General features: G+C 40.2%; 3 protein-coding genes across 4 annotated transcripts; 1 reads left to right on the top strand and 2 right to left on the bottom strand.

Moving 5' to 3' along the window:
- Positions 1 to 9,986: 9,986 nt before the first annotated feature.
- Positions 9,987 to 10,912, bottom strand: LOC126567571 (DNA translocase FtsK-like). Its single transcript, XM_050223787.1, has 3 exons — positions 10,738 to 10,912; positions 10,309 to 10,677; positions 9,987 to 10,105 (listed from the first exon to the last, which is right to left on the bottom strand). Exons 1-3 carry the CDS (start codon positions 10,910 to 10,912, stop codon positions 9,987 to 9,989), a joined length of 663 nt encoding a protein of 220 aa, XP_050079744.1.
- Positions 10,913 to 12,043: 1,131 nt separating this feature from the next.
- LOC126568497 (NEDD8-conjugating enzyme UBE2F-like) lies at positions 12,044 to 12,826 on the top strand. The gene is made up of 3 exons (XM_050224986.1): positions 12,044 to 12,379; positions 12,449 to 12,610; positions 12,681 to 12,826. Exons 1-3 carry the CDS (start codon positions 12,068 to 12,070, stop codon positions 12,795 to 12,797), a joined length of 591 nt encoding a protein of 196 aa, XP_050080943.1. The 5' UTR covers positions 12,044 to 12,067; the 3' UTR covers positions 12,798 to 12,826.
- Positions 12,827 to 16,289: 3,463 nt separating this feature from the next.
- LOC126568431 (dnaJ homolog subfamily B member 6) lies at positions 16,290 to 18,516 on the bottom strand. Of its 2 annotated transcripts, XM_050224904.1 has the most exons (6): positions 18,452 to 18,516; positions 18,267 to 18,376; positions 17,819 to 18,091; positions 16,900 to 17,118; positions 16,507 to 16,795; positions 16,290 to 16,428 (listed from the first exon to the last, which is right to left on the bottom strand). In XM_050224904.1, the coding sequence occupies exons 1-6, from the start codon at positions 18,514 to 18,516 to the stop codon at positions 16,326 to 16,328; spliced, it is 1,059 nt and encodes a 352-aa protein (XP_050080861.1). In that variant the 3' UTR covers positions 16,290 to 16,325. The 2 variants fall into 2 exon arrangements, with proteins under 2 accessions (XP_050080861.1, XP_050080860.1); XM_050224903.1 differs by lacking the exon at positions 17,819 to 18,091.
- Between the last annotated feature and the right edge of the window lie 2,370 nt (positions 18,517 to 20,886).

The raw sequence follows: 20,886 nt of genomic DNA, 5'->3' as shown, positions 1-20,886 counted from the left end.
AAAAACGAAGGAAGAGGAATAAGAGTAGCAAGCAAACACATAGACGCACACACACACGCGCGCGCACACTATCACAAATGACAGGATGAAGAGGTGTGTGAGAGTGTGGTGTTGATGGTTGCTAGGTGATCTGTACGCTCCTTGAAAGCGTGCTTTGCTTTTTCAGTATCCTTCTCACACACTCACACAAACTAGACATCAAAAGTCATCACCACCACTAACACAAAACGTACACAGACCGGAGAGAGCTTGGTTACATTCAATCTTACTTTTTGTGTTGTTGTTTTAAATGACTCTAGAAACCATTTTTAAGTGTAGAATGTGTGTGTGTGTGCCCCTCTATGTGTGTTCGTAAGTGATGTGAGGAAGGGTTGTTGCACACCAGCGAATGGATAATATATATTTGTGTTAATGTGTAGTGTATTCAAAAGGAATAGTGAAGAAAAACCCCTCCTGCAGAACCTGATCGCGCACGATAGGAAGACATTATTAAAAGTTTTAACTGGAATGTATGAGTTACGAACAACCTTTTTCCCGCACACACACACACACACACACACACAAACAGTTAAAAAAGGACGAGTAGAGAAGGATAAACAGGACGTCCATCTTTTTTGGTATTTGGCGTTTTGTGGAGCATAATTTGTCGAGTGATGTTATCCTCTGTTTACGTTTATCGTTTGCCTCTTTTTAAAATTATAATGATCCGACTTTAATTTAAATTATGTACTAAATTCTTTTTTTCAAAAATCAAACCCGTTTTTTTTGTTCTCTTCCTGTTCATTTTACCATTTCTTCTCTGTTATCTAATTCTAGTTTCTTTGTTTTTCTGTCTTTTCCCTCTTGTAGAAAGCATTGTGTTGTTTTAACTGTTTATTCGCTTATTAACACCGTTTTTATCCTCAATGATGGTTGTTTTTGCTTGTGTTGGTGTTTGTTTTTTTCCTTCTAGCAAGAAAAAAAGAAAAGAAATGCTACGAAAAGTTGCTGTGAAACGAGAAAAAAAACAAAGCTAATAGAAATAGGAATTCCTTTCCTTTCTAAGTGCTTGTTGTGGTAAAAACGTAAAGAAAAGATCAATTGTTAGGTAAACAACTATATAAGGTAATAGACACAAAATATACACAAACACACAAAAGAATGGTGATATGAACGTTACTGTATCCTCCTTCAAACAGACACCATTTAGGGATGTTTTTTCTTCTTCTATTTTTCATGCCTTTTTTTCCTTTACAAACAATTTCTTTTACTCTTTTCTTATCTTTTTTTTTATTCGTTTGTTTTTGTATTTTTTTCGCACTTTGAATATTGTTTTGATCGTTATTTTTAAGGTTAGATATCTTTTCTTTTGTACTTCTTTTCTGTTCTGAAAAATCAGCCCTGTATGTCTGTCAGGTGATTTAATAGTTTTAACATTAGAAAAATCCTACCAACCAACAAAATGTCCTTCAAATTAATAGAAAAAAGGAAAAAAATCACTGTTAATAGAGCGCAGCATATAATAAAATCCAAACCATTACACACAACAAAAAAACACAAACCAACACATTAGGAGAAACTGACCAGTCGGATCTCTTCGAACGGCTGTTACAGTGCCCCTAACGCAGGAAAAAATCTCTTAGTAAACGGCTCACGTGTTAATATAATCTTCCCTGCAGCGAAAACAGCGAACAAAGAAATCCGGAAGGGCAGAGAATCCTTCCTCCGCCCTTCCCCTCCTACGCTGTGCGTTAAAGTTTCACAAACAAATACAAGTAGAATAACACTGCAGCAAATAAACAAAAAAAAAAAAGGTGAAGAAAGCAAATGAAAACAGTGCAGTAGAAAAGAAAAACTGCACCGTGATTGCTGCTTTGCTTAAAAGAAGAAAGTGTGTATAGAAAGAGATAGTAAGAGCTAAATACTAAAAAACAAAAAAACAACTGCAAGAAGAAGGAGAAACTAAAAATAAAGCACGCTGTGTGAAACAAAAAGCAAATAAAACACACACACACACACACTCACACAAGCAGATGAAAGATGAAAAAATTAACACAAAAAGAAAGATAAACACACAGAATTAGGTCTATAAAATAAATATATATATATATTTAATACAGAGATATAGAAGAGAGGGGTAGAGAGAGAGAGTCAAGTTATAGAAACAAAATAAAAAAAGAAAATAATAAACAAAACTGTATGAAGCAGACAAGTAGAATAGGATGGGGTAAGCAACACATGTGTTACAAGAGCGTGATAAAAAAGGAGGAAAAATAAGTGAAAGTGAACTGGACGCGTGGGCGTGTTACAATAGCAGATGTGTGAGTAAAAACTAGTGAGACGAAAAAAAAAACAAAAAATAGTGAGAAGTCAAGGATACGACGACTCAAAAGATACATTTCTTTTGCTCTAGAAAAGAAGTTTGCAAAGATAGAACGTAAAGGTGAATCAGTAAACACAGTAAACGAAGGTGAAAAATGAGCTCACCTACTCACACAGAAAGCAAAGGTTCCCTTAGCAACCTTGTGAATATGTGTGCGTGAAACAGAGAGAAGTGTTAGAGGTGAGTTAGATCAGTACATAAAGAGAGCGAAAAAAAGGGAGAAAAAATTACTAAAAAAGAAACACACTTGATGCAAATACATAATCCTGCAATTGTTGTTATTTCGCGCGTTTTGTACGCTTTTGGGTATGGGTGTAATGGTCTGTTATCCTTGTCCGAAAGAAGAAAAAAATGTGCAAGTGTTTGTGCAGTGCGTGGTGGAAAGGAGAAGAAAGCAGACTTAAAAGCAACAGAAATGGTTTGTTTTGCTTCTTTTATTTCTTCTTATCTTTAAATCCATTTTAATATTAATTAATATTATCTTTTATTTTAGTTAATTTTCTACATACACATACACATAGGTGCATCGTCACTTCATCATTATCATCAAGATCATCATCATCAAAAACTCATGGCTGTAAATTCCATTTTCATCTCAAAACCTCACACGGACGAGCTGCTGTGGAATATTTGAGGGAAAGCAACAACGTTTCATCTTCATTCATCGTGTTTTAATTTTTCATTCAGCAAGTCTGCACAACTATGACGCGAAATGAAGAAAACACACACATACATTGTGATAGTGCAAGTGGGAAACAGAGAGTGATCGAACACACAGACGAAAAAGTGGGGAAAAAGGCATGAAAATAAAGGAAAAGCTAAACTATTCTATATCACAGAGACAAACAGTAGAAAAGGAGTTAAAGAACAAACAAGTAAAATAGTAAAACAAATGCCCCCTCAAGCTTTTTGTTGGTCTAGTTGTTATGGTTGCACTTACCAGAAAAACGAAAAAAGAAAATAAAAACAAAAAAATATATAATAAAGCAGCCGAAAACCCCGGGAAGCGTGCTACCAGAAGGTTAAAGCGAAAGACGTTAAAGGAACAGATTTATAAGAGTAGAAATATTTAGTGAGAATAGCCTGGCTGGTAAAAAGGAACCAGTAAAGGAACATTATTTTAGTAGTGATGAGTGGATATTAAAAATGAGAAAGCATTAATGCACCGCAAACAATCTGCAGCAAGAACAAAGTTCTTCATCCAATCATAAGAAAACTGTGTATAAAAGAAGTGTAAAAAATCCGTTTTTGAAGAGTAGTGAAGAGCTAACGGATTTTTCAAATCAGTAGGCTGAGCCGCAATACAGCACAAAGTGCGGCGGCTTACTTTGTTCCAAATTTGTGTGCGTGTTGTATTTAGAGAAAGTTGCGTTATTTGATGTTGCGAAAGCTGATAGAAAAAGAAGGGAAAAGAGAGAGAGAGAGAAAATAACAATAACAAAAAAACGGATACACAAGCATAAAAAACAGTGGGACGTTGCATAACTTTAGGCTGATTGACAAAAGTGGCCTTTAGAAGAAATAATTGTCTATTGCGTCCTCCCTCTCGTCGTACTTTTGTCTATTTGTTTTGTTTTCTATTTGAGCAACAAAAAAAAAACATTTAAAAATTTAAAAAAACCCCCTTTTTAGCAAACACTGATGCAAGGAAATATTGTTTAAATATATTTAGGAATATAATAATAGGAAATATTATTTAAACAAAAGTAGAATGCAACAACCGTATAAAAAGAGATAAAACATAGCTTCTTTTGTATTCGATCAATTTTATTTTGTAAATAGTTGTTCTTTATTCGTTAATAAAATAAGCCCAAGTTTTGTTTGAAATAACATAACTAACAAACTAATGAAGCACATACGCCATATCAGACGTTATCACTAACTAACACGCAGTTTTTGTTCCCTTGATAAAAAGCTTTAATTTTTAAACCATATTTAATTTCCCCTTTTTAAATTTATGTTTTTATTTAGTTCAACAGTCAATTGAAAATAATGAAAAACACGCTACAAAACAGAAAAAAAAACTCTTACCGAACACGCTGCTCTAAAGTAACTAAAGAAAACTGCTGAAAAGAAATAAATTTAACACAAACAAAAAAAAACAGAAGAATTATGAAAATAATATATAACAACAAGAAAACAAAAACCTTTTTGCAGCTTAGTATGTTTACAATAGCAAACAGCAAAATAAAAAAAGGAAAAAAATTCAGCGAATTTAAGATAAAGAAAGCAAAAAAAAAAAAACAAATGAAAAGTTGTTAACAACTTGAACAACCGCGATAATGCTACTTAAGTAAAACAGAATAAGAAAAAAAAGAACACATTATAAAGCGAAGTGAATGCCCTTTAGTGTGTGTCGCCTGGAATAAGAAAAGCAAATCCGATACGCGACGAAGAAAACAGAAAGTGCAAGAGAAAAAAAATCATCATCACGCCTATATATATATATATATATATATATATATATATATATATATATATATATATATATATATATATATATATATATATATATATATATATATATATATATATATATATATATATATATATATATATATATATATATATATATATGTATATATATATATACACATATATATATATATAGCCTGTACATCTTTTTCGCGGCAAGAGAAATAATAATGATAATAAAATACAGAAAGAAAGATTTAAAACAAACCCCCCTTCTGTGAGTGTTCGAAATTCTACTGAGTCAATCATCCAGATTTTACAGCGAGATCGCTTCAACATTCGCGCCGTTCTTATGTGGAAGGTTTTGAAAGGAAAGGAAAGCTAAGTAAATGGGGTGGTTTTTGGGGATCCTAGCGGACAACCGAAGTTCATCTCGATCCTTACCTGTTTGTCCTATATTGTAAGCATTTTTAACGGTTGCCCTCTAGTTCTGCTGTAAATTCTTCATTTTTTTAAATTTTATTTTATTTGATTTTTATTTGATTTGATTTTGTTCGGACCAAGGCACAAAACTTGTACTAACGTAACTAAGTGTATTACAAAGAAGAAAAAAAAACATACGAATAGGACTAGTTGCCTGTTTCCACAGGATAGAGGACAGAGGATCACGGTACCGAAGATTTCGGGAGGGATTGTAGATGTAGATAAGTGTGAAGAGGGTCAGGAGCATGTCTCACCCAGTTGAAGAGCCAGAGCTTTGATACGTCTACACACCAGAGAATCCAAGCTCAAAGTGGAGCAGGAAGCACTCCCAAGGGCACAAGAGATAACGCAGACACTCCAGAGATTTCCTTCCTTCCCCACAATTCTTGCTTATGAATGGGAATTGAGGAAAAGCTTCAAGAGTCAACATAGAGTCAACCAAGATGACGGACAGTTGATACACGATTAAGGGAAAACAAGTTTAAATAAAAATAAATGGACAACAGAAGCGAGAAATAGACCTTTTTTCCCCCGATAGGCGGAAAAACGAGCGAGTTATCGCCGATTTTCCACGGGAATGCTGGGTTTTTCCTCCATAACTAGGTAAAGGAGTGGAGGGATCGGGTTGAGGTATTGTACAAAAAGGTGAGCGGCCCAAAGACGCATCCAAATTCATGCCGATCGAGCGAAAACTGAGGGAGTTATGGGGAGCTGATTTTCCACGGGAATGCTGGGTTTTTCCTCCATAACTAGGTAAAGGAGTGGAGGGATCGGGTTGAGGTATTGTACAAAAAGGTGAGCGGCCCAAAGACGCATCCAAATTCATGCCGATCGAGCGAAAACTGAGGGAGTTATGGGGAGCTGATTTTCCACGGGAATGCTGGGTTTTTCCTCAATAACTGGGAGAAGGAGTGAAGGGATTGGATTGGGGTGTTCTACAAAAAGGTGCGCGGGTTAAAGACGCATCCAACGGTAGGTCATTCATCTCGGTAGGACCAGGAACGAGCGAGTTATCGCTGATTTTCCATGGGAATGCTTCATAACTAGGTGAAGGGGTGGAGGGATCGGGTTGAGGTGCTCTGCAAAAAGATGCGCGGGACAAAGATACATTCAACGGTAGGTCATTCATCTCGATCTGACTAAAATTGAGCGAGTTATCGCTGATTTTTCACGGGAATGCTGGGTTTTTCCTCCATAACTAGGTGAAGACGCGGAGGGATCGGGTTGGGGTGTTCTGCAAAAAGATGCGCAAGACAAAGACGCATCTAACGGTAGGTCATTCATCCCGATTGGCGAAAAACTGAGGGAGTAACCGCCGATTTTCCACGGGAATGCTGGGTTTTTCCTTAATAACTAGGTGAAGACGCGGAGGGATCGGGTTGGGGTGTTCTGCAAAAAGATGCGCAAGACAAAGACGCATCTAACGGTAGGTCATTCATCCCGATTGGCGAAAAACTGAGGGAGTAACCGCCGATTTTCCACGGGAATGCTGGGTTTTTCCTTAATAACTGGGTGAAGGAGTGGAGGGATCGGGTTGAGGTGTTCTGCAAAAAGATGCGCAAGACAAAGACGCATCTAACGGTAGGTCATTCATCCCGATTGGCGAAAAACTGAGGGAGTAACCGCCGATTTTCCACGGGAATGCTGGGTTTTTCCTTAATAACTAGGTGAAGGAGTGGAGGGATCGGGTTGAGGTGTTCTACAAAAAGATGCACGGCTCAAAGACACATCCAATGGTAGGTCATTCATCCCGATTGGCGGAAAAATGAGGGAGTAATCGCCGATTTGCCACGGGAATGCTGCTGGCGGAATTTCCCGGAAGTTTGTGGAAAATCCCCCTTAGTCCCCTTCGACATTCAAAATCACATTTGGAGGGGTTTTTGAAAGATATTTCAAGAAAGAAATAAAAATTAGGAAAATAAATTAATTTTGATGAACACACTTAAAATGGCACGGAAAAATATTTGTCATCTCGGAAAGAAATTATTTTCCAATCAGTTTTTAAAACTTCCATTTGCTACCTCCTCGGATTCATGCTCTCCTGTTACTCCTGGTCGAATTTTGCCGCATAAAAATTTCCGGATTTTTGACAAAAATTTCCAGATTTTTGCCACAAAAATCCGACCAGGAGTAACAGGAGAGCATGATTTCATGGAGGTAGCTCGGGTCGGCCAAAAATTTCGAAAATCTGTTTTAAAATCCAAAGTCAGTTTTAAATTTGGGTTGGAAATTTTAAGTCTGAAATTCAACTATAATTTTTGCCTCGGGATTTTATAACTGATCTTGGATTTTAAGATTGGATTTTCGATTTTTCGGCCGACCCGAGCTACTTCCATGAAATCATGCTCTCCTGTTACTCCTGGTCGGATTTTTGTGGCAAAAATCTGGAAATTTTTGTCAAAAATCCGGAAATTTTTATGCGGCAAAATTCGACCAGGAGTAACAGGAGAGCATGAATCCGAGGAGGTAGCAAATGGAAGTTTTAAAAACGGATTGGAAAATAATTTCTTTCCGAGATGACAAATATTTTTCCGTGCCATTTTAAGTGTGTTCTTCAAAATTAATTTATTTTCCTAATTTTTATTTCTTTCTTGAAATATCTTTCAAAACCCCTCCAAAACGTGATTTTGAATGTCGAAGGTGACTAAGGGGGATTTTCCTCAAACTCCCGGGAAATTCCACCAGCAGCATTCCCGTGGAAAATCGGCGGTTACTCCCTCATTTTTTCGCCAATCGGGATGAATGACCTACCGTTGGATGCGTCTTTGGCCAGCGCACCTTTTTGTAGAACACCTCAACTCGATCCCTCCACCCCTTCACCTAGTTATGGAGGAAAAACCCAACATTCCCGTGGAAAATCGGCGATAACTCCCCCATTTTTCCGCCAATCGGTATGAACGACCTACCGTTGGATGCGTCTTTGGGCCGCGCACCTTTTTGTAGAACACCTCAACCCGATCCCTCCACCCCTTCACCCTGTTATTGAGGAAAAACCAAAGCAGTCCTTTGGAAAATCGGCGATTACTCGCTCAGTTTTGGTCCGATCAGGATGAATGACCTACCGTTGGATGTGTCTATGGTCCGCCCACCTTTTTGTAGAACACCTCAACCCGATCCCTCCACCACTTCACCTAGTTATTGAGGAAAAACCCAAGCAGTCCTTTGGAAAATCGGCGATAACTCCCTCATTTTTCCACCAATCGGGTTGAACGACCTACTGTTGGATGCGTCTTTGTCCCGCGCACCTTTTTGTAGAACACCTCAACTCGATCCCTCCACCCCTTCACCTAGTTATGGAGGAAAAACCCAACATTCCCGTGGAAAATCGGCGATAACTTCCCCATTTTTCCGCCAATCGGTATGAACGACCTACCGTTGGATGCGTCTTTGGGCCGCGCACCTTTTTGTAGAACACCTCAACCCGATCCCACCACTCCTTCACCTAGTTTTGGCGGAAAAACCCAGCATTCCCGTGGAAAATCAGCGATAACTCGCCCAGTTTTAGTCCGATCGGGATGAATGACCTACCGTTGGATGCGTCTTTGGTCCATCCACCTTTTTGTAGAACACCTTAACTTGATTCCTCTGACCCCATGGAAGTTAAAAAAGTAAAAACAAAATACTTATCTTTCGGTCATGAAAATATATTTTTGCGTGAAAATTACGTTGGTCTTTCAATTTTACATTCTTTGTCCTCATTTTTGTTCTTTCTTTAAACTTATTGTACAAAAATAGCATGTTTTTTGCGACAACGTTACCGTACAACCTCTACCGTACTTCAGAATTCCAAAGTCGATTTTGAACATAACGTAACATAAGGATACGAATACTTGTTTTGGGACAATAACTCCATTTTCCATGCGAATGCTGGGGTTTTTCCGCAATAACTGGGTGGTGAGTGCAGTTATCGGTGCACGATGCAGGGCTACGATATGCGAACCACTCCAATCGGACCAAAACTGATCGAGTTATCGCATCTTCTAGCGGAAAACCCCATAACTCCATCATTTTTGGTCCGATCAGGGCGTTCAGCATAGCGTTGGATACGTTAGGATTTAAGACGCGCATTTTTTGTTGATTGACCCATCTCGATCCCGTCATCAATGCTTCCAGTTATTGCGGAAACCCCCCTGTTTTTCGCTTTGTCACCAAAGAATGGCGCACTCTGATTGCTCAATACTTATTTGTCTGTCGGACTGTCGGACTGACTCTCTCTGACTCGTCCGTCCTTCCTGCTTATTCTGAATTACACTGCACGATTCTCTTTAACAACCTTCTCTAACAAGACTAATATCCAAAGTAGCTTTCATGGCACGAATTTCCACCGATTTTAGGCTTTCCTAGTCCGAGTGTATTAATTTCCATCGATACATCAGGTCAAGACGTTTCAAGTTGATCGGCGCCGAAAATGTACCTAAACTATCCTGTGCGTAACAAGATAAAAAAACCTATTTATGAGGAAAAACAATCCCATTAGCATTCATTATCTCACTTCACACATTAAACGAACCTAACGATACGCTAACTAATCGTTTCACATCACCGAAAAGCGAGAGTATGTTCTCACCCTATGGATAAATAACAATAAAAAAATGCCTATTGATTGATACACCGGATTGATACGTCGATCAATTCATCCGAGCCTGAAAAGAGTAATAAAACGAAAAAAAAACATAAATAACAACTGGATCTTCTTATTAGCATTCAAAAGGAGGAAAGAAACAACTTACAGTAAAGCAGCGCCAAGTAAGGTTGCTCCAGTAGATAATCCGGACGGCAGTGAGCCACTGAACGGTGAGTATCGTGAACCGCTGCTTGGTCCTGCGAAGCTACTCAAAAACCCACCTGTAAAACGGTAAAAGGAATGATTATTTTTGGGCCGTTCCTAAATGTGTAAATGATTTTCTGGTAATAAATCATGTTTTTGAATATTTTTTTTTTCCTCTGACAAACTCGGCAATGTCATGGCAAGATTTGTGCCAGTCACCATGGAAACCGGTTTCTTTTTGGTAATTTTTGAGATGTGTGTTCGATCTAAGCAATCATACCTCTCTCTCCGATTGGGGTTGGATAGACGGGACCGGGCTGAGCTGATCCGTACGGTGAGTAACCTGGTGGCGGCGCACCGTAATAGGGCGTACTAGCAGGTCCAGGATATTGCACTGTTTGTGGTTGAGGTTGGTAGTAGCCCGACGGTTGCTGGTACATTGGCTGAGGTTGTACATACTGGTACTGTGATTGTTGCGTCGCTGGCTGTTGATACTGGATAACCTGTGGCGGTTGGGTTACTGGTTGTTGGTATTGGATGATCTGGGGTGCTTGTGTCACGGGCAGTTGGACGTTATACTGGACGTTTTGAGGCTGCTGTACTTCCGGTACAGTCACCACAGACTGCTGAAGATCGTTAGTGTTTGACACTAGGGAAGAAAGGGTAAAACATTAATTCACACTTCACCTCAAGTGTCCTAAACTCTTACCTTTGCCTTCATCAACTACGACGTATTTAGGCGTATCGTCCTCGGAAAATGCTGCCGGTATAACCTCTATTCCTGGGCCCGATTCTAGCGGATGCGCTTCAACTATACTCCAGACGCTTGCGAGCCAAAACAAACTAAACCAGGAAATGGATTTCAACAATGTCCAAAATGCCATTTTTGCGTGTGTCCCACGATGAGCGAACCGTTCTTCAACACAACCTTCTAGAAGGAAAGGAAATAACAACTGAGCGTCTGTGTAAGTAGACACACGCATCTCGGATGATGCGCGAATTTTTAGCTTTTCTCTATCTTGGTTTTATAAACCGGTTTTAACAATGCGCTGCGTACACTCGCGCACCTGATGTGACCAATTCACACCATTCGGAAACGTTGAATGAAATACTCGCTTCTCTCTAGCAAAGCGGGGAAGAAACCGGATGAAAACCTCTCGCCTGATGAGATTCTTATGCAAACTATACAAACTGGTAAAGTAGTATAGGAATTTGTATATTGACTTATAAAATAAAATTACACTACTACATTTGTTAACAAAAGCAGTTAAATTTGAATGTGAATATTTTCCATTGGTCGCCATAGTGAGATGTAAACCAACGCAGATCTCACACTAGCGTGAGATGAGTCTTACTACACTCTCGCTACAAAGCAAAGCTAGGCCCGCACAAACGGTATTCTTACCTTAGAAAAACACCTCTTATAACATTATTTCCATTGAAAATCCTTTTATCTTCATCCCACGATGGTTTTTCAGCAACAAAACGTCAGGTTTTCCAGTCTGCAAGAAATTTTCATAACAGGCAACCACGCCGCTTATCACTCCGTCGTTCGAGTGAGATCGTTTCGGTGAGCGCCAAACGTTTGACGTTTCTGCCAACTTGACATGTTTTGACGTTTGGCAGCTGACAGTTGGTGGGAAAAGCTGGGAAAGTTTATTACGACGAATCAGTAGCAGGTGGGGGAAGGCTAAAAGAAAAACATTCACCCCCAAAAGGGATAACATTTTAGAGGATACAAAAATAATATTATTCACGTTTTGTGATTGTTTGCTTTTTGCTGTAATAAACAAAAGGAAAGGAATTTGCAATGCACGATTGAAGGCGCAGAAAGGAGTGCTATCGAGGACGACGACGACGAGGACAGTGTGTTTTGTTTTTGTTCGGGAGCAGACAAACAGAAAATCCCAGCGTGGCGTGTAAATCTGCTGCTGCACGAATGTGACTCACCATTACGGTTCACTCCCGGGAATAATTGGTACCGCTGCTGCTGCTGCTTCAGAAGGCATTCTATACAAGATTCAGGTTATCGAAGCACAATGATCACACTCGCCCGCAAGAAGAAAGAATCGGGCAATGGTGGTGGAGCTGGCGGTAATGGTGGATCCACCACCGGAAGCACCGGCAGCAGTCCTATGGCCGATACACCGAAACGGATATCGATAAGAGAGTTTCTGCTCGTGAAGGAAGTGCAAGAGCTGGAACAGAACTTACCGACCACCTGCAAGGTGACGTTCCACGATCCGAACGTGCTGAGCGAGTTTACGCTGGTGATCAGTCCGAACGAAGGTTTCTGGTGCGGTGGTCGCTTTAAGTTCAGCATTCTCGTACCGGAAGAGTACAACATGGCGGTGAGTTTGAGCCGCAAAGGAGGAATTTGACTGTATTAATCAGTTAAAATGTTCCTTTTTTTATTCTAGCCACCGAAAGTGAAATGTCTTACCAAGCTGTGGCACCCGAACATATCCGTGGACGGGGACATCTGTCTATCGCTGCTCCGGCTAAACTCGATCGACGGTCTCGGTTGGGCACCGACACGCCGCCTCAAGGATGTCATCTGGGGTCTTAACTCACTCTTCACCGTAAGAAATTGCGAAGTAAATTGCTTCTCTCTATCCCATTTCTAATATTGAAATTCTTGCCCCCTGTCAGGACCTGCTAAACTTTGACGATCCGCTCAACATCGAAGCGGCGGAACAGTATTCCAAAGACAAGGAGCGCTTCCAGGCGAAGGTGCGCGAGTATGTGTCCGCATACGCGAGAAGATAATAATTCAAGGTTCCCGACCTGTCTCCCACCTTCCTTTCCCTTCCTTACCACCACTCCAAGAGACTGTGACCCTGTCGTTTCGGGACTGGCCCTTCGGACAGATGACAGAGAACGGACAAGAGAAAGAGAGAAGCAACCCCATGTAAACCCACATGATAATAGATTGTGCACCTTGCTGGCAAAAAAAGCATCAGTATATTGTACACACAGTTAATGACAAAAACAGAGGTCATTACAATGAATTGGTAAAAAGGACAAAATCTTATAAGGCTTATGTAAACAGAACACGCAAATAGTTTTGAAATACTGAAATACTTCGGTAGATACACTCACACACTCACTTCAATTGTTCAAGAAACATTCACGTATTTCTTTGCAAAATAGAATTAAACCAAGAAGAGGCACCAGTTCTCTTTCTCTCTCTCTCTCTTTGTCTCTCACTCTCTTCCGTTGTCCCTTTAAACAAGGTGAAAGGGCACCCAACAGGATTCAGAATTGTAATTATAATTAATATACCGGTAAAATACTGATAATCGAATTTTCGTACGTAAGTTTAGCAATGTCTAGTAAATAAATAAATAAATGAAGAAAACAAAAAAAAACTGTTGAAAAAAAGTACTAAATACGCGGGTTTTTGATGAGAAATAGTTAAAAGAAGCACCACTTAAAAAGGAATGATTAGGAAACTCGTTTTTGATGTTTTTTTTTTTACTCAACGTGCTCTGTTTCAACAAACTCGCAAAATGTCAGAAATGTTTTATATTTCCATGTATGTTTAAATCAGTGTTGTTTTTTTGTGTTTGTTTGTTTTGTTTATACATTTTCGCTTTTCTTTGCTCACATTTCGTTTGGTTCATCATATATGTATTTAATTTTGTTGTGATATTTCGCTTTTCCCTCTTAATTCTTTCTCGGGAAAATTGCGTTGTAGTTTGATTATAAGTTAACTGTTTCTCTTCCTTTCGCTCTTCTTTATATCGCTTTGATTTGCTTGATTTATTTTGCTAGTATAATGCATCCGGCTTTTCTGCTTTGATGGTGAGTGTTTTACTGCTGATACTATTTTGATGAGGAATGAATGATGAAAGGAATGAAGGAATGAATGATGTATAACACTTCTGTTTTGGTAATTTAAAAAAAAAGAAGAATGATAAATGATAACATAGGATTTGGTGTAAACTTCCAACAAAATTCGAATGATTGGATGAAGAAACTACATTCAAAAATATATCCTCTTATTAAAGAGTCTTTTAAGAGACTGTTTCAGTTACAGATACAGTTTCTTTCTTTAGTAAATACACTCCCCAAAACACACTTTTCTATAGACAGAAGGAGTTGTTCTAACTTTGGCCAGACAACTATTCAAATGTTTGGTAATTTTTAAAACTTTTGCAAAATACATCGCCATTCCTGTTGTATTCATTTCTATTTTTAGAAATAAAAAAATTATCTTCCTAGAACAGAAAACACAGAAAGAAAGGAAACAAATTTAAAAATGATGTTCCTATACTGCTGCTGCACACGAAAGCTTTTTTCAATGATTCGATATTAGTAACGCTCCCGACCAATAGATGGCGCTACGATCCGAATGTTCATCGCGCTTATTTTCAACAATTTGAAGATCGTTTAATGCAACATGAACGAATTATTCTTTTTCTTTTTAATAAACTTTGACCCCCATTTGATATCATAAAAGGTAAGTTCCCAAGAGCATTATTTCTCGGAAAAAAACAGAGACAAGCAAAAAAGGCATTATGGGGTAGCCGTATACTTGAATCGTGGTGTCTCATTCGTATGACAACATTCTTATCAATTTCTTGGTAAGTCATTAAAATGGAAAGGATTTGACTCGTAAGTGTCAGGTAATGTCAGTAAAATTCAAAGATTTCATAATTTAAAACAAAATGTCGCGTCCCAACCGATTAAATTGGGGTTTTTTTCTAATTCGGAACATCCAAAACGCGATGATTAAGGTATCATTAGCTATTAAGTAAAACTAAGCAAAAAGAGCACCGGGTTTCAGTTAATCCCGCTCCCGGGAGAGACTTCCAACTTTCATCGTTTGTCTATATTTTCATCCTCTCATTTCACAAGCGAGCACACGCGCTCTCGCACACACGCACACGAGTGTTATTGTATGTTTTAGACTTAAAATCAAAAAGCGAATTCTAACCTAAGGCCGAAGAAATTATAACCTAAGAAACGAAATTACTACACAACAATATTAATAAATGAACATATTATGATACAAAGAGACGGACCGATTGTGTGGCCAAGAGACGACTGGCACATTTTCGCCTTTCTTTTCGTTTTTCCTCCATCGGGAAGGGGGGGGGGGGGGTTTCCCGACGGTATGAGCGTAATGTGTGTGAGGCAGAGAGAAAACGATTTCCCATTTTTTTTGCCAATTATATTATGTACTTTGTAAATTGTACTTCGATTTAGATAAAATTGAGCCAAAGCAGCGTATGAATAATCAGTGAGATAAAAATTATAAACAAAATCTGGAAACTGAATGACGATAAAAAAAGTAAGGAAATAGAAGGAAAAAGGGTTAGGTGAGAATGCGGCTCATAGTTGCATTTAGTTTGTGGCTTTTGCTGATCGGGATACTCAAATTTTGCCCTTGCTTGTTGTGTGTGTGTGTGTGGCGGGTGATCATTTCGTTCATTTTACTACCCATTTGTTACGTGCTTTCCCATCCCATATTTTCTATTATTTTTGTATAACATTAGGTATGCGACTACTATTGAATATTGGGTGCCTCTCTGCAGTCTCCGAAGCAGGATGACGGTTGTTTTAAAATGGAAAGCTCAGCAAAAAATCGATCCAATACCATCCCTGCTTTTTCTGTGGGTGTGTGTAATTGTTTGTTTTCTAAATCTTGAATACTATCTAAAGCAATCTTGCCTAAAGAATCTGCTACGAAACACAAAGCTGAACTAAACAAGGGAATTAAATTTGAAAATGAACACTCTACGATTTTTTACGTATTCTTTACACAATAAAAAATTAAGCTTCTTCCTTTTCACAAAATATTAATCCATTTTTACCGTCTACGATATACATTCCTGCCTCGCAAAGTCAGTTCCACACATCTAAGTCCACCTCTTTGATCTACTTAATTTCTGAGCATTTCCTTAAACACACCTTCCTTCCTTGCTCGACACGTGTGTCTCATTCGCCATTTACAACGTGCACTGAAAAGGGAAAAAAACCACCCGCAATTAGAACTCCCTCTATGTGTCCTACCCCCCACACACACGCACGCACGCACATCACTCTCACGCTATTATTATTATCATATCCGTAATGATGTCTACATATTATTAATCATAATTATTACGTGTATCACTAATCCTAGCGGTAGCTTTTTTTGAGAAAATAATTGTTTACGCTTAGCCATCCATTTCCGGTTCCGAGGATTTACACTGCTGCTGCTGCTGCTGCTGCTGGTGCTGCGTTTCACATCACACATCCTTCGTGCTGGATTGCTGCTGTCTCGGCTAATTATTTCTCAGTGAATTTTTAATGGTTGTATGGTATAGCTTGAGCGACCCCATTTACAGTCTTTGATTTTAGTACATCGTTCTCGTAGGACATGATGGTTTCCGTACCGTTCTCGTACACCCTGCAAAACGATTTGCAAAAAACCGATTAAAAACGGATCAATCACAACAGAAGGGACACCCCAAGCTCTTGTTTTTACTTTTTCGTCATCAGCTTCTTGCCATTGATGAAGGTGGTCGAGGTGGAGGTACGCTTGACGGGTCCACCGCCACTGTAGCTAAACTCCGACACGGAACTCATGCCACCCCGGGGCGCCATATGCCCGTTGTTGAAGAAATCATCCATCAGCCCGAAGCTCATCAGCGGCGTCATAAACGGTGACGAGATGACGTTTTGCGGGTGTGAGTGTCGCTGCTGATGGTAATGATGCTGGTGCCCGTTGGTGGCCCCATTCGACCGGCGGCCATGCTGATGCGCAGGTTGACTAACTGTGGACGGGGGTGAAAATGTGGACGTTGGAAGAGTAGAAATTAAAATTATATCCTCTAGGATCTGCATACACGTTCTGGGGGATAGCAACAGGCACACATACTTCTAAACAACTCATCGAACGGCGATCCACCGAAGAACTCTCGGAACACATCTTCCGGATCGCGGAATGTGAACGGGAAGCCGAAGAACTCGAAATCATCCATACCGCCGTTGCTGCCATTGTGTCGCCGGTGTCGCGTGCTCTGATGGTAGCGATCGGAACCTCCATTGTTGATCAGCCCATCCTTGCCATACTGATCGTAGATGCGCCGTTTCTTTTCTGTTTGATCGTGCAGATTGGTAAACATTTTTAGAATAAATTAATATACATATCGATATTCGCGTTAAATTAGAAGAGAAACAGCATGCCACACATTATTCGCGAGTTAATTTTGTTACAACTGGAATACGAATCTTAGTATGGTCCATAAAAAAAGGTTAGTACGACACGGGACAACCATTTTTCACACATGATTAGTCGATTTTCAGCTCTTTAAAGAGCAGAAACACATACGAATGTAATTAAAGGGTGTTCGCAGTTACACGGTTCGCCCGGAAAAGAACCAGATCTTCCCAGGTTCTACTGGATACTTCAGCCTGTTCAGCATGTTAATCCAATCACTATTTACAAGCAAAATCTGTCAAATCAATGCGCTGCGAACGCTCTGTATAAACACAAAAGCGCACAAGCTTCCTCCCCCCGCTTAAAGTTCGTATCAGTTAGGGGATTTTCTTATGTTTTTTAGACAAAGAAAACCATTTTGGTAATCACCACACACGCAAATGATCTCTCCAATAGAGGTTTTACTAAAACGCTCAAAAAACTAAACACACTCGACGGGTTTATGTTTAGTAGTTAGATGCTCGGCATGAAAACGGTAGTAGTAGTTGGGTTTTCACATGCGAAAGCGTAAATAAAAGACGCATTATTATACAGAATACATAGAGTATGTATGGTACAACTAGTAAACAATCTATACCAAAGAAGCGGAAAAACGGCGTCGTCTCAAAAAATCCTCTAAACGAATCTCTAAACGTACGACTGCTGCTACTATTTTCCCGGCCACCGGTCGATCCGTACCGGGTGCCGCCGGACCCATAGCGATGGTGATGGTAATGGTCATAACCACCGTTGCGACTGTAGTCGCGGTTGGTATAGGCGGTGTAGCTGCCGGTGGTGGTAGTGCCACCGGTACCGCCACCGCTGGCACTTTTCCGTGTGCCCCGATTGTCGTAGATGTGTCGTTTGTACGCTAGTTTATGACAAGAACAGATCAAAACGCTCATGAAAAACCACCTCTCATTTTACCTTCTACCTCCGCAACTTCCTACCACAATCAATAACCTTCTCCCGTTAGCAAAATAAAAACCTCTTTTTGACCATTAAAAACCCTATTTTGAAATGATATCTGATTTGCCCCAACTTACCATCGGAGAGTACTTCGTATGCTTCCGAAATTTCCTTAAACCGCCTGTTGGACTCTTCTGGATTGTCCGGATTTTTGTCTGGATGCCATCGAAGGGCCAATTTTTTGTACCTAAAATATAAAAAATGCGTGCAATTAGAGTCGAGCTCCTTCACTGCTTTCAAATGTCTACAAACTACAACTTACGCCTTTTTTATTTCAGCCTCTGATGCCGTTCTGGACACTTCCAGAACTTTGTAGTAGTCCACCATTTTGATTACGAGGGGGAGGAAGGTTAGCAATAGTACCTAGTGGGGTGTTTTCTGTTGCGGGACCGTCCTTACGGTTTTGTGGTTCCTCTCTCACTATGTGCTCTTTCTACACACTCCTACACTTCCTTTGATTTAACGATGATGATGCATGTCTTCCTGTTGTGCTGTGTCGAAGAAATGAATGCGTACCCTGCTCTCCGCGGTGCTCAAATTCAACGCAGGTTGAAGAACTACCTCAACGATGGATTTGGAGCTGAGCCGAAACTATCCGCTCGAATCTGATCAAATTACAAAAGAGAGAAAGAAAAACATACGTTACTAGATTTGTTGACTGAAAAGTATGTATACACAAAAATATATAGATCTTGGTTGTCTTTATACATCTCCACTTTAAAAACCTCGAGCTATCGGTGAGTCATGCGCGTGAAACGTTCGGCACACAATTCGACACCATATGCTAGCGCATTATCCCCCCTTTGAGGTTAGTGACACTTTTTCCTCACCATTCTTTGCTCTGCAGCATCCACCCACCCACCACCATATTACGCGCTCTATTCCCATATACAGACGGCCTTCTTTACGGTTATGCGGGGCGGCCGGTTCGTTCCAAACCTGTCGAAACCTGACCCTGGTTGTGTGCGCGGTGCGCCCTGGTGATGGTATGGTTTTGTCCATGACAATCGATTAGTATTATTCATAATCCGCTTTTGGGGATCTCAATATTGCTTCCTACTGATGCGAGAAGACCTTCCGCAAAGAGCAACGGTTGTATCGAAATGGTGGTTGAAATCGATCTATTAGCTTGAGGATGCTACCACCACGTGTTGTTTGTCAATTGGGGGGGGCATGGGGGTGTCAACAACTGTAACTGTTTATCCGAAATTGGTATCATCACAAACAACAAAGGATGAGCATGCAGCATGCAGCATAGGAGTTCAATAGTTCCAGATGTTGGTGACCGGTAAGCGAGTAAGTTCAGTGTCCTGTGCTGTTCAAGTACCGACACGTGTTTGGAATCTTCTAAACTGGAGCCCGTGTCTCTTCAGGTCAGATCAGACATCACACCACACACGTTGGAAGTAAAACTAGTTATATAGAGGTCTCCGGTGCTATAGTACAGAGATTTCAGGTAGTCTTACAATCAGCGCTAAAAATCATGATTGGCAATCACTTAGAACAGACAAATAATGACGCTTGATTGTTGATAAAACAGAGACTCGCCAACTCTCATTTACGTAGCTTCCGTGCAAGTCATCGCCTTTTAAACCTAGTTATCTCCAACGTTGGTCTCAGAGGTGGGGTTTCTCTAGAGAAAGTTTTCCCTTTCGGTGCGCCCAAAACAGATAGTCCTTTGTCCAGCATTATTTCATCAATCCTCAATACACCCTCACATCTCATGCCCGGATCACGACTGACTTTTAGACAGCAAACGGACAACAGTTTCTTCACGTCATTGACGGTCTTACGACACATGATACGTACATACACCACGCTGGGCATGAGCACAGAAGGGTGGTGGTGGTGGTACGTCACCAGAACAGAGATATGGCTACTTACTAACTGCACTGCCGAGCCGTGTCACCGCGTTGTGACGTTTGCCTTTCGGTAACGATATTAAGCAGTCATAACAACACGATTTCAAAAACCGGTATTTGCAACGGGATTGAACAGGAGATACACGTATGTACGTGTGCCCACCACTCCCCACCAGTGAGGTAGATGCAATCGTGATGATGATGATGAAAGAATCACTCCACCACCAGGTGTGTTCTGTGTTCTGTATGGTCTGTCTCTGATTGCAAATCAAAAACCGCGACTTACTTTCTGTGCGGCTTTACCGGGGTGAAGTTAAATGAGGGCACCTCCACTCGCGGTTTACTCACGTATCACTTCCCGATTTGATTCGGTGACGTGTGGCCCAATCACAGTAGTATTGATAGGATTTGTTGATGGAGAATGTTTAAAAATTCCCCAGAAATTCCCAACAGCAGTCCGAAGCGTGCTTGCTCGATCACCGAACGATGATCACTGATCATGAGTCACGGATATTTAGTTTTTCTTTTCCACAAATTTCACAACTACACTATGTGTGTCATCTCACTCACTGCTACTTACAATCCAACACCGCCGGGAAGATCAGTGAACGATTTTGCATCGTTCAGTGGACCACATCGTGATCAAACATACGTTTGCGTTTTGGACCTTTCGACCAAGAACTTTTGATAGGGAACCGTCTGAACAGCGTTTCACTTTGGTTTGGGCCAGTTGCCATCCTTATCAGTGTCACACACCAACACCCGCATCTCTCTTATCGGGTAAGTACACGATAAGGGTTTAAACAGTACGTGTGCGTAGCCGGATGGGGCCCTC

Source organism: Anopheles maculipalpis, chromosome 2RL, assembly GCF_943734695.1.
Source record: "Anopheles maculipalpis chromosome 2RL, idAnoMacuDA_375_x, whole genome shotgun sequence".
NCBI lineage: Eukaryota > Metazoa > Arthropoda > Insecta > Diptera > Culicidae > Anopheles > Anopheles maculipalpis.
The sequence above is the reverse complement of the archived record's forward strand: the minus strand, read 5'-3'. Positions and strand labels throughout refer to the sequence as shown.

Coding starts and splice junctions, on each gene's coding strand:
- LOC126567571 (XM_050223787.1), bottom strand. CDS start 10,912: ATGGCATTTTGGACATTGTTGAAATCCATTTCCTGGTTTAGTTTGTTT. Junction 10,678..10,737: donor CGTAGTTGATGAAGGCAAAG/GTAAGAGTTTAG, acceptor TTTCTTCCCTAG/TGTCAAACACTAACGATCTT. Junction 10,106..10,308: donor AACCCCAATCGGAGAGAGAG/GTATGATTGCTT, acceptor ACCGTTTTACAG/GTGGGTTTTTGAGTAGCTTC.
- LOC126568497 (XM_050224986.1), top strand. CDS start 12,068: ATGATCACACTCGCCCGCAAGAAGAAAGAATCGGGCAATGGTGGTGGA. Junction 12,380..12,448: donor CGGAAGAGTACAACATGGCG/GTGAGTTTGAGC, acceptor TTTTTATTCTAG/CCACCGAAAGTGAAATGTCT. Junction 12,611..12,680: donor GTCTTAACTCACTCTTCACC/GTAAGAAATTGC, acceptor GCCCCCTGTCAG/GACCTGCTAAACTTTGACGA.
- LOC126568431 (XM_050224904.1), bottom strand. CDS start 18,516: ATGGTGGACTACTACAAAGTTCTGGAAGTGTCCAGAACGGCATCAGAG. Junction 18,377..18,451: donor GAGGCTGAAATAAAAAAGGC/GTAAGTTGTAGT, acceptor TTTATATTTTAG/GTACAAAAAATTGGCCCTTC. Junction 18,092..18,266: donor ATACGAAGTACTCTCCGATG/GTAAGTTGGGGC, acceptor GTCATAAACTAG/CGTACAAACGACACATCTAC.